Below are 12,334 nucleotides of genomic sequence, written 5' to 3' on the forward strand. Positions count from 1 at the left end.
GACATTTATAGATGATTACTCGAGGAAAATATGGGTTTACTTTCTCAAGCACAAGGGTGAAGCGTTTAGCATTTTCAAAACGTTTGTGACACTTGTGGAAAATCAGAGTGGCAAGAAGCTTAAATGCTTACGCACTGACAATGGTGGAGAGTATGTTTCAAAGGCCTTTCAGGACTTTTGTGAGTCAAAAGGTATAAAACGTGAACTTACTGCTCCTTACAATCCTCCTCAAAATGGTGTTGCTGAGAGGATGAATAGGACCATACAAGAGAAGGTCAGAAGTATGTTGTCTAATGCACAACTTCCAAATGGGTTTTGGGCTGAAGCTGTATCAACAGCTGTTCATCTTGTAAATAGATCTCCTAGCAAGGTTTTGCAGAAGGATTCAGTGCCAGAGATGGTATGGTCAGGCAAAATGCCCTCATACAAGCATCTCAGAGTCTTTGGCTGTGAGGCATATACTCAGGTTCCAAAGGAATTTGGGAACAAACTTGAGCCAAAGAGTAGAAAGTGCATCTTTCTAGGCTCTGGTAATTCTGGTGAGATGGGGTATAGACTTTGGGATCCGGAATCTAGAAAGGTTGTCCGCAGCAATGATGTTCACTTTAATGAATCCAAATATCATTCTAAACCAGAGAGGGTTGAGGAGATTAGAAGAGTTGTCTTCCAAGAAGATGGACCTGCACGTGAAAGACAAAATGTCAGGGCTCAAGAGGAGCAAGGACAAGATAGATTGGAACCACAGGTTGTGGCTGAGCCTGAGCCACCTATTGTGCGTAGATCTTGACGTATCACGTGAAAGACAAAATGTCAGGGCTCAAGAGGAGCAAGGACAAGATAGATTGGAACCACAGGTTGTGGCTGAGCCTGAGCCACCTATTGTGCGTAGATCTTGACGTATCACGCGACCTCCTGATAGGTTTGTTCCATCTATGAAATATGTCATGTTGACTGATTGGAATGAGCCTTCATGTTACAAGGAAGCAGTGCAAATGACGGACTCCGGGAATTGGCAATTGGCCATGTAGTCAGAGATGACAGCTCTGCATAAAAACCAGACATGGAAACTAGTTAAATTTCCACGGGGAAAAAAGGCTCTACCCTGTAAATGGGTTTACAGGTATAAGATCACCGCTCATGATAGTCAGCCAAAGTACAAAGCAAGGCTTGTTGCCAAGGGCTTTAAGCAAGAACAAGGCATTGACTTTGATGAAGTCTTCTCTCCAGTGGTCAAGATGACGACATTGAGATGCTTTCTTGCATTGGTTGCCATATTAGATTTGGTGTTGCACCAAATGGATGTCAAGACAGCGTTCTTGCATGGTGATTTAGATGTGGAAATTTATATGCAGCAGCCAGAAGGGTTTGTTGAGAAAGGCAAGGAAGATTTGGTATGCCAGTTGTTAAAGAGTCTTTATGGCTTAAAACAATCACCGAGGGCATGGTACCATAAATTCCACAAGTTTATGCTTTCTCAAGGCTACAAACGTAGTGAGTTCGATCACTATCTACATACAAAGAAGGCTAAGGATGGCAGTTGGCTGATCCTTATTTTGTATGTGGATGACATGTTGATTGCTTGCAAGCACTTGGAAGAAATTTCAGCTTTGAAGTCAAAGATGGAAAAATCGTTTGACATGAAAGACATGGGTGAGGCAAGTCATATACTTGGTATGCGCATTGAGAGAGACAGATCAAAAAAGTTGATTTGGTTATCTCAAACAGAGTATATTGACAAGGTTTTGCAACGTTTCAATATGGAGAAGGGAAAGACATTGAGTGTTCCATTGCCACCATATGTGAAACTTAGCAAACAAGATTGTCCTGTGTCTGAGGAAGAACAGGCTGAAATGGATAAGATTCCATATGCCTCTGCAGTGGGTAGTTTAATGTATGCAATGATTGCTAATTGCCCAGACATTGCATTTGCAGTGGGAGTAGTAAGTCGTTACATGTCAAACCCAGGCAAGAAACATTGGGAGGCAGTGAAAGGAATATTGAGATACCTGAAAGCTATAAAGAGTATGCGTATATGCTATGGGAGTCAGGAGCTAAGTGTAAAGGGTTTTATAGACTCAGATTATGCAGGTGACTTAGACAACCGAAGGTCTACGTCAGGGTATGTCTTTACATTGGCTGGTGGAGCAGTATCATGGCGTTCTAGATTACAAGATTGTGTTACTCAGTCTACTACAAAGTCTGAATATGTTGCAGCATCAGAGGCATGCAAAGAATCAATTTGGCTTAATCGGCTAGTAACAGATTTGGGAATCAAAGAAGAGATGCCTGTGTTATATTGTGATAGTCAAAGTGCTATACAATTGGCTCGCAATCCAGTTTATCACTCCAAGACAAAGCATGTGGATGTGAAGTATCATTTCACCAGGGAAATGCTCGAGGATAAGCAACTTCAGCTTGTCAAAGTTCACACCACAGAAAATCTTGCTGATCTACTTACAAAAGGACTTACCTCAGAGAGCTTTGCGCATTTTCACAAGCAGTTAGGTGTAGGGTAGTACATCACTTCTCTACATCTCTTGTATATTAGCTTGTATAGTAGCTTCTCTCACACTTAAAGTACCACATTGGACTTTAAGTGGGAGGTTGTTGGGGTATAAAGCCCAATGTGGTCGCCCAGGTAAGTGGGCGGGCCGCCAGGTATGTACACATATTCTTTAGTACAAACCTAATAAGAACTCACTATGCTCTACACATTACAGTAGAGCAAGTTCACCATATCGTCGTGCTCTTCTTCTCACACTCTCTCTCGCATCACACTTCCGCTCGTACTCCTTCACTACCCATTGCATCCACTTCACACTTCTCACACAACTCAACAAAAAACACAAAACAGATGGAAGAAAGTCTTCCAAAGTTAGCACTGAGTGCTCCTCAAGCTTAATGTAAGGCAGTCCCCGGGAGCGGCGGCAAAAATGTACGCTTTGTTGTACGTGTCAAAAGCTGGGGACTTGCTTGTCCACTGTGTGTGAGCCTCGAAAGGCTACAAGCACACAATTAGACAGTTCTAGCAAGCTCAAAGAAACAATGATGTGTCACTCACCGCTCAATGCTTCCGTTGTGAAGGATCCTGTGCTATGAAGAAGAAGGAGCCATCGTCGATGCTGTGCTCAACCACCTCATCGCCGGTGATGCCGCCGCAATGCTCTCTCTCTCTATCTCTATGAAGCATACACACACACACACACACATACACACGTGAGCACACGAAGGAGAAGCAGGCAAAGAAGGAGCAAGAGCACTTCTTAGCTTACACCTCCAAGAATGAGCAAATGGACCTTTTATAAGAGTTTGACCCATTCACACATGGGCGTCCACATTGGCTGATTGTTGCAAAACTATTGTAAAAATAAGATAAGTGGTGCACCTCTCATCAACGATCACCTACACACCTATTGGACCGACAAGCCCAGTCCATGACTCAATCAAATAAATAATATGCGTGCGTCAAATGTGATAGGGTGTCCATGAGGGTTAACACCGGGTCAATGGGGGCATCGGAATGGGGTGGAGCGGGTCAAGGGGGGCGGCAAGGGTGGCATGGACGGGAGCAGTAGGAGGCGGTGGCGGTGGGGCTGAGGCGGTGCGTGGACGGGGACAGGGACAAGGGGAAGCACGCGCGTGGACTACTGAAGCGCCACAATCCACACGGGCTTCCACATGGCACACGAGTCCCAAGGCCATCCGTCCACATGGTAGGCCATGTGGAATGCGATCGACCCACAATCCACACGGATTGCCACGCGGTCCGCCATTGTCTGTGAGGCATGCCATGCAAACACCACATTCATGGGGTGCTTGTATGGCATGCCAAAAAGACGATGACGGCCCACGCAACAGTCCATGTGGCTCACCACGTGGACTGCAAGACAATCACAGTCCACGCTGCGTGCCATGTGGACAAGTGGCCCCAAGACCCGCGTGCCGCGTGGCCTACTGTTGTGCCGTAGTCCACGTGGGCCTTCGGGTACTGCCCCTTGTCCTCGCCACCGCCCACGCATTGTCCTGACCCTCCCCGCACTACGTCCTTGATCGGTCGCCCTGACCCGTGTAGTGAGACCCGCATAGGGCCGGTTCCCACGGGGGATGGAGAGAGAGAGAGAGAGAGAGAGAGAGAGAGAGAGAGAGAGAGAGAGAGAGAGAGAGAGAGAGAGAGAGAGAGAGAGAGAGAGAGAGAGAGAGAGATAAATAGATAGATTTTATTATCGTCCTCAGAGGTCAAATATGACCTATGGGACCAAAGTTACATGTGGTGTAGTATGTGTATGGTTGATGAGTGACTCTCGATGCTCCAAAATTGTAGTGATGAGAGTCACAATGGAGAGCCCACACTTTGGCTGGGAGAGGAAAGTGTGTAGGTCTAAGTTATGGATGAAAATGTGAGAGAAGCAAGTTTGGATGTGATCAAAAGCTGAGCACTCTAGTAGTGTGTGGTACTCAGACTCTCGAACTTGCAGTGATCATAATGTGCACAATCAATTTGACTCTTCTCCATTGCCCCAACGCCCTATCTCGCATCGAAGGAAATGGGAGCTAAGCCGAATTGCTGCGATAGTGCGTATCGCGCACAAGGGAATAGGCTCAAGCATGTAAGTGTGAGTACGGTTTCCTCTCTCAGCGAAGAACATGGTTTTGTAGTTGGGGGCAATATAGGTGGTGTAATGTATGAAGCGTGACCCACCGGATTTCTCCCAAGCCGTAATACATTTCCAATTGATCGATGCATAGACCAAAGAGAGTTGGTGACAATGGACATCCTTGTTTAACCCCAATAGTGCTTACAAAAATTTCTAAAATTTCTCTTCCCATGCGCAATTGACAAATCACCTTCTCATAGATTCGAGAAACCGCAAGCATAAAATCACTTGGCACTTGGAGTTCTTCCATCCTTCTCCACAAATTGTTACGTGGAATCATATCAAAGGCTTTCTTAAAGTCCACAAAACAACAATACAATCGCTTGCCTTTCAACCGACTTTTCTCCATGAGAACACGAAGAGTGACAAGATGATCAATGGTGCTATGGCATCGACGAAAACCCGCTTGTCCCTTTGCACGCTTGTCATTCTCTTCAGCCCAATTACTCAATTTCATCTCCATTATGCACCCAAACAACTTTGCCATAAGAGACCCAATCATTATAGTCCGGTAGTTGCTTACATTCTTTACATCCCCTCCTTTATGCAAAGGCTTAACCCAATTAGTACTCCAATCATAAGGCATACCATGTTGAAGTGCAAGGTTGAACATATCACACATCCACTCATGGATAAAATCTCCTGTCCATTTGATCATCTCCGGCTTGATACCTTGAAGATCTCCCGCTTTGCGAGTGGCCAACTTTTCAAGCCCACCGCATACATCCTCAATCGTAAAAAAAAGACGGCATACATGGGAGTGAACCATAAAATGGCATTTTTTCAGTATTTGCTTGCTCATATAATTGCTTACAATGTGTGTACATATCCACTAGACTCAAGTTACCAAAATTCTCAACCCGCTTGCCTCTCAAGTTTCTCCAAAATCTTCCACATGCATGTGCCTTTTCTTGGACTTGAAATTCTTGTTGCTTTACTTCCCATATTCTTCTCTTCTTTTGAATCAATGCCTTGTATGTATGCAAATGACTTTGATAGTTGTCTTTGTCCATAGTTGCAACAAGCTTTATCAAGGACTTTCGAGCATCTTGACATTCTTTATCAAACCACCTTTTTCGTGATCTATCTTTGTTGATACCATGGAGATGCTTTATGGCAAAGCATTCTTCCGCACAAGAACAAATAGCTTTCTTGAAAGCTTCCCATTTAGTTTCCAATGGTGCATCACATTGAAGCTTTGTCATCCATAATTTTTGCTCAACCATTTCAATGTACATTGGTGCCCGTTTGAAATCCATACATAGTGATAACTTCTCTTTCCTTTGGTTGAGATTATCATGCTTAGTTGCTTCTCCACATGAAAGGTCAATACATAAGGTGCAATGGTCGGATTCCGGGGTCCATTGACCAAACATAAAACTCTTTATGCGATACATGATGGCTTCAGAGAGTAGCATATAGTCAATCACACTATCCCCATTATGTCTCCTACATGTAAATCCATTGGTTCCACTCCACAAAGATACACCATTGGCAATGAGCATACCCGTGCTATTACACATGTGTAAAAGTAACTTTGCATAGTGATCCGGCTCTTTCTCATCCATTGAAGTACGATCATACAAGTAAACTTCCTCCAACTCCCTTGAAATGTATGGCATATCAAATTGTTGAGTATCATGTTGCAATGTTTTTGTGCGAGCATTCATATCCCCAAATACAATAACATCACCTTCACCTTTGAAATAAGCAATGTCCTCTTCCAAATCAGAAAATGGTTGATCTCTATCCATGCAAGCATAAAAGGGAGAATCATGATGAGGAATGTAGCAACCGGCTACAAAAATGGGTGCTCTTTTTGGTGTCATAATTTTCAGCCATACATAACGTTTGTACTTGTCATCTTTCACAATTGATACAAAATCTTCCAATCCTTTCTTAACCATACATGCCAACCCTCCTTGTCCTCTTCGTTGCTTGAGATTCTTTGACCACATCAATGAATGTACATTGTAATCCTCCAAGCCGTTAATCCTTTGTGTATCATGCTCCCAAGTTTCAACAGGAAGTACAACATCGGCTTTGCTTGTTAGTTTATCAATGCCAACCCCCTCATTCCATGGGTATCCATTACAATTCCAAAAGCATATTTTCAATTGTAACTCGGTCTCATAGGTCACGCATCCCTATTTGCTTGAGAGACTTTCCTCCTCCTTGGGCACATTTTCTTCATGAGAGATCTCCTTGTTTTTATTATTCTTTTCCTCATATGCCTTGCGACGCAGAGAGAGAGAGAGAGAGAGAGAGAGAGAGAGAGAGAGAGAGAGAGAGAGAGAGAGAGAGAGAGAGAGAGAGAGAGAGAGAGGTTCCTATTGGGGGAGGCGTATGGGAAGAGAGAGATAGAGAGAAGCAGGGGTCTTTCTCATGGGGGGGTGGGAAGAGAGAGAGAGAGAGAGAGAGAGAGAGAGAGAGAGAGAGAGAGAGAGAGAGAGAAGACTGATTTATTGTCCAAGGAGGTCAGATATGACCTATGGGACCGAAAAACAAAACATCACAATGCTTACTTTCAAGTGAAGCGTAGATACAAATCAGTTAAGGACTGAGGGTCCCTCAAGAGGTAATGAAAAAGAAAAAGGAGGATGAAACCTAAGAAGGCTCAGGTGAGGGCGGGGGCGTTTTGGAAGTTCAAAACTCCTGGATGATGGCTTTACCACTGCAATAGACTGCCCATTTACCTTGTTTGCGAGCTTTGCGCATCTTCTTGAGTTCAGTTGCTTTGGTCTTGAGTTGGCTCGGGGTCAATTCTTTGGCGACCCATAACTTTGTTCCCTTTAGGAGATGAGACTGGCATAGTAGCTTCCGACGTTCTTCTTGGTCCTTGAGAGTAAGGATACAATGCTGGGGTGGCACCTTTCTATGTGTGTCGTTGATCCACAAGATGGTTTTTGGATTGATATTTACTGGTTGGAGAATGTCATTGAGCTTGGTGATTGCGTCTTCAAGAGTGTCTTCGTCTGTGCACCATGGTGAGGGAAGTCCTCCAATCCAAACCTTGAGGCCAACAGATTCTTGTAGCCGATTTTCTTGTAATGCTACTTGAACCTCGTTGACAATCTCTTTACGTGGAGCTTCGTGGACTTCTTTCTGGGTTGCTTTGACAGTTTTGGCAAAAGCGTTTTCGACCTCATGTGCTTTCACAAGTAGAGCTTGGCTCTCTACTTCCTTTGTTTCCTCAAGCTTGCACAAACGCTGCTTCAACTGTCATTCTCTTCGATGAGCTCTTGAATTTGGGCCTCAAGGTTTGTGATTCTTACATCTTGGCGAGCAAAAGGTTCCTTCTTCGATGCCATTTCCACCGCAAGAAAGGATTTATGGGTGCGTGAGATTGGCGCCGGTAGACATCTTATCACGAACGAGAGAACACACCCTTACCACGAAGGGGAGAACACACCCTTATTTGAAGCAATTTTTGAAACGGTTGAACGCTGCACTACCAACGCACCCAAGTAGGAAGAATTGTTTTACTGTGCAGGGACTGTCGTGCAGTTTACGATATGCTGCAATTTTAGGGTTTTGAAGCAATTTTTGAAACGGTTGAATGCTGCGCTGCACTGCCAACAACCCGAGCAAGACGAGTTCTTTTACTGTGCAGGGACTGTCGTGCAATTTACGATATGCTGCCAACACACTGAGGCGAGTTCTCTACAGGGGCTGTCGCACAGGCTTCAACATGGAGATGGGGTTGGCGCGACAAACTACAACAGAGAGGAGGTGTGCAGGCTATGGCATAGGGGAGATGAGGCAAGACTAAGGCTAACGCCTCCCCACAGGGCAGCCTCTCTCCCAAGGGAAGGCGGAAAGTTGGATTACGAGAGAGAGAGAGATAGAGAGAGAGAGAGAGAGAGAGAGAGAGAGAGAGAGAGAGAGAGAGAGAGAGAGAGAGAGAGAGAGAGAGAGAGAGAGAGAGAGAGAGAGAGAGAGAGAGAGAGAGAGAGAGAGAGAGAGAGAGATAGAGAGATTTTATTATCGTCCTCGGAGGTCAAATATGACCTATGGGACCAAAGTTACATGTGATGTAGTATGTGTATGGCTGATGAGTGACTCTTGAGGCTCCAAAATTGTAGTGATGAGAGTCGCAATGGAGAGCCCACACTTTGGCTGGGAGAGGAAAGTGTGTAGGTCTAAGTTATGGCTGAAAATGTGAGAGAAGCAAGTTCGGATGTGATCAAAAGCTGAGCCCTCTAGTAGTGTGTGGTACTCAGACTCTCGAACTTGCAGTGAGCATAATGTGCACAATCGATTTGACTCTTCTCCATTGCCCCAACGCCCTATCTCGCATCGAAGGAAATGGGAGCTAAGCCGAATTGCTCTGATAGTGCGTATCGCGGACAAGGGAATAGGCTCAAGCATGTAAGTGTGAGTACGGTTTCCTCTCTCAGCAAAGAACATGGTTTTGTAGTTGGGGGCAATATAGGTGGTGTAATGTATGAAGCGTGACCCACCGGATTTCTCCCAAGCCGTAATACATTGGCGTTGTAGAAAAGCTTCATTCACTTGAGAGTCAATTGAAGCATCATGTAGCAAGTGTAATGCATTCCATCTCCCAAACCACTTCTTTATGTCTTGCATCCATCCCGTGCTCAAGATCTTGCTTTTATGCGTCTTTTGAACTTTTTTGCTTGCTTCCCATGCAATTGTAGGAAGTCGATGTGAGGGGTTTTGACGCATCTTTATCATGTACTCCACAACCCTTTCCGTGCCCATAACCTCAATTGGAAGAGATCCCGACTCAAGAAGTAGGAGCATATATGGTGTTTGTGTCTTAACTTGGAGAAAGTTTGTAAGAAAATGCTTTTGGACATTCTCAAACTCTTTCCAAGTAGACTTTGAGATGCTCCCGCCCCACACTTCAACTCCATAAAGAAGAACCGGTGTCACCAATGCATCAAAAAGATACTTCTTGAGAACCCAACGCTTGATGTTTCCCGCATTACACATGTTTTCAAATGCATAATATGCTCTCTTTCCCGCTTCCAAACGACACATAGCACATTCGTGCCACTTGTGATTGGATGGAACCTCAAGGCCAAGGTACTTAAAGCTCTCAACAACTTCAAGTGTCTCGTTGTTGTACACAATGCATGGCTTCTCCTTATGGTTGGTTTTCACAAGCATAACCTTTGTTTTGGATTCATTTACAATCAGCCCACTATGCAAGCAAAAGTTCTCAAGGACAACCATAAGCTTTTGTGCATCTTCTAAAGTGTGTGCTAGAAGCACTACATCATCCACATACAACAAAAGCATGATTACCGCATTGCAAATAGTGACCTCTTCAATGCCTTCTTCTTGCATAAAGTCAAGTACCATTTGTTCCAATTGATCGATGCATAGACCAAAGAGAGTTGGTGACAATGGACATCTTTGTTTAACCCCAGTAGTGCTTACAAAAATTTCTGAAATTTCTCTTCCCATGCGCAATTGACAAATCACCTTCTCATACATTCGAGAAACCGCAAGCATAAACTCACTTGGCACTTGGAGTTCTTCCATCCTTCTCCACAAATTGTTACGTGGAATCATATCAAAGGCTTTCTTAAAGTCCACAAAACAACAATACAATCGCTTGCCTTTCAACCGACTTTCCTCCATGAGAACACGAAGAGTGACAAGATAATCAATGGTGCTATGGCATCGACGAAAACCCGCTTGTCCCTTTGCACTCTTGTCATTCTCTTCAGCCCAATCACTCAATTTCATCTCCATTATGCACCCAAACAACTTTGCCATAAGAAACCCAATCATTATAGTCCGGTAGTTGCTTACATTCTTTACATCCCCTCCTTTATGCAAAGGCTTAACCCAATTAGTACTTCAATCATAAGGCATACCATGTTGAAGTGCAAGGTTGAACATATCACACATCCACTCATGGGTAAAATCTCCTGTCCATTTGATCATCTCCGGCTTGATACCTTGAAGATCTCCCGCTTTGCGAGTGGCCAACTTTTCAAGCCCACCGCATACATCCTCAATCGTAAAAAAAAGACGGCATACATGGGAGTGAACCATAAAATGGCATTTTTTCAGTATTTGCTTGCTCATATAATTGCCTACAATGTGTGTACATATCCATTAGACTCAAGTTACCAAAATTCTCAACCCGCTTACCTCTCAAGTTTCTCCAAAATCTTCCACATGCATGTGCCTTTTCTTGGACTTGAAATTCTTGTTTCTTTACTTCCCATCTTCTTCTCTTCTTTTGAATCAATGCCTTGTATGTATGCAAATGACTTTGATAGTTGTCTTTGTCCATAGTTGCATCAAGCTTTATCAAGGACTTTTGAGCATCTTGACATTCTTTATCAAACCACCTTTTGCGTGATCTATCTTTGTTGATACCATGGAGATGCTTTATGGCAAAGCATTCTTACGCACAAGAACAAAAAGCTTTCTAGAAAGCTTCCCATTTAGTTTCCAATGGTGCATCACATTGAAGCTTTGTCATCCATAATTTTTGCTCAACCATTTCAATGTACATTGGTGCCCGTTTGAAATCCATACAGTTATAACTTCTCTTTGCTTTGGCTGAGATTATCATGCTTAGTTGCTTCTCCACATGAAAGGTCAATGCATAAGGTGCGATGGTCGGATTCCGGGGTCCATTGACCAAACATAAAACTCTTTATGCGATACATGATGGCTTCAGAGAGTAGCATATAGTCAATCACACTATCCCCATTATGTCTCCTACATGTAAATCCATTGGTTCCACTCCACAAAGATACACCATTGGCAATGAGCATACCCGTGCTATTACACATGTGTAAAAGTAACTTTGCATAGTGATCCGGCTCTTTCTCATCCATTGAAGTATGATCATACAAGTGAACTTCCTCCAACTCCCTTGAAATGTATGGCATATCAAATTGTTGACTATCATGTTGCAATGTTTTTGTGCGAGCATTCATATCCTCAAATACAATAACATCACCTTCACCTTTGAAATAAGCAATGTCCTCTTCCAAATCAGAAAATGGTTGATCTCTATCCATGCAAGCATAAAAGGGAGAATCATGATGAGGAATGTAGCAACCGGCTACAAAAATGGGTGCTCTTTTTGGTGTCATAATTTTCAGCCATACATAATGTTTGTACTTGTCATCTTTCACAATTGATACAAAATCTTCCAATCCTTTCTTAACCATACATGCTAACCCTCCTTGTCCTCTTCGTTGCTTGAGATTCTTTGACCACATCAATGAATGTACATTGTAATCCTCCAAGCCGTTAATTCTTTGTGTATCATGCTCCCAAGTTTCAACAAGAAGTACAACATCGGCTTTGCTTGTTAGTTCATCAATGCCAACCCCCTCATTCCATGGGTATCCATTACAATTCCAAAAGCATATTTTCAATTGTAACTCGGTCTCATAGGTCACGCATCCCTATTTTCTTGAGAGAATTGCCACCTCCTTGGGCACATTTTCTTCATGAGAGATCTCCTTGTTTTTATTATTCTTTTCCTCATATGCCTTGCGACGCGTATTTTGTTGCTTAATAGTGCGATCTTCACATATAGAACATTTTGTATCCCTCAAATAGATCCAACTATTATCAAGGATAATCTTTCGCTTGGTCTCATCCGGCATGGTGCATACAATTGGCCGTTCTCCCGAGCGAGGAGCTCCTTGCTTTCCCACTCTATGTGCTCCATA

At 43.6% G+C, this 12,334-nt stretch overlaps 1 protein-coding gene across 1 annotated transcript; it reads right to left on the reverse strand.

Annotated features, from left to right (window-relative positions):
* Nucleotides 1-3,644: 3,644 nt before the first annotated feature.
* LOC147455088 (uncharacterized) lies at nt 3,645-4,019 on the reverse strand. Its single transcript, XM_086515196.1, has one exon. It carries the CDS (start codon nt 4,017-4,019, stop codon nt 3,645-3,647), a length of 375 nt encoding a protein of 124 aa, XP_086371322.1.
* Between the last annotated feature and the right edge of the window lie 8,315 nt (nt 4,020-12,334).

The sequence above is a fragment of the Adiantum capillus-veneris genome, chromosome 6 (assembly GCF_014529385.1).
Source record: "Adiantum capillus-veneris isolate H3 chromosome 6, ASM1452938v2, whole genome shotgun sequence".
Lineage (NCBI taxonomy): Eukaryota > Viridiplantae > Streptophyta > Polypodiopsida > Polypodiales > Pteridaceae > Adiantum > Adiantum capillus-veneris.

Coding starts and splice junctions, on each gene's coding strand:
- LOC147455088 (XM_086515196.1), bottom strand. CDS start 4,019: ATGCGTGGGCGGTGGCGAGGACAAGGGGCAGTACCCGAAGGCCCACGT.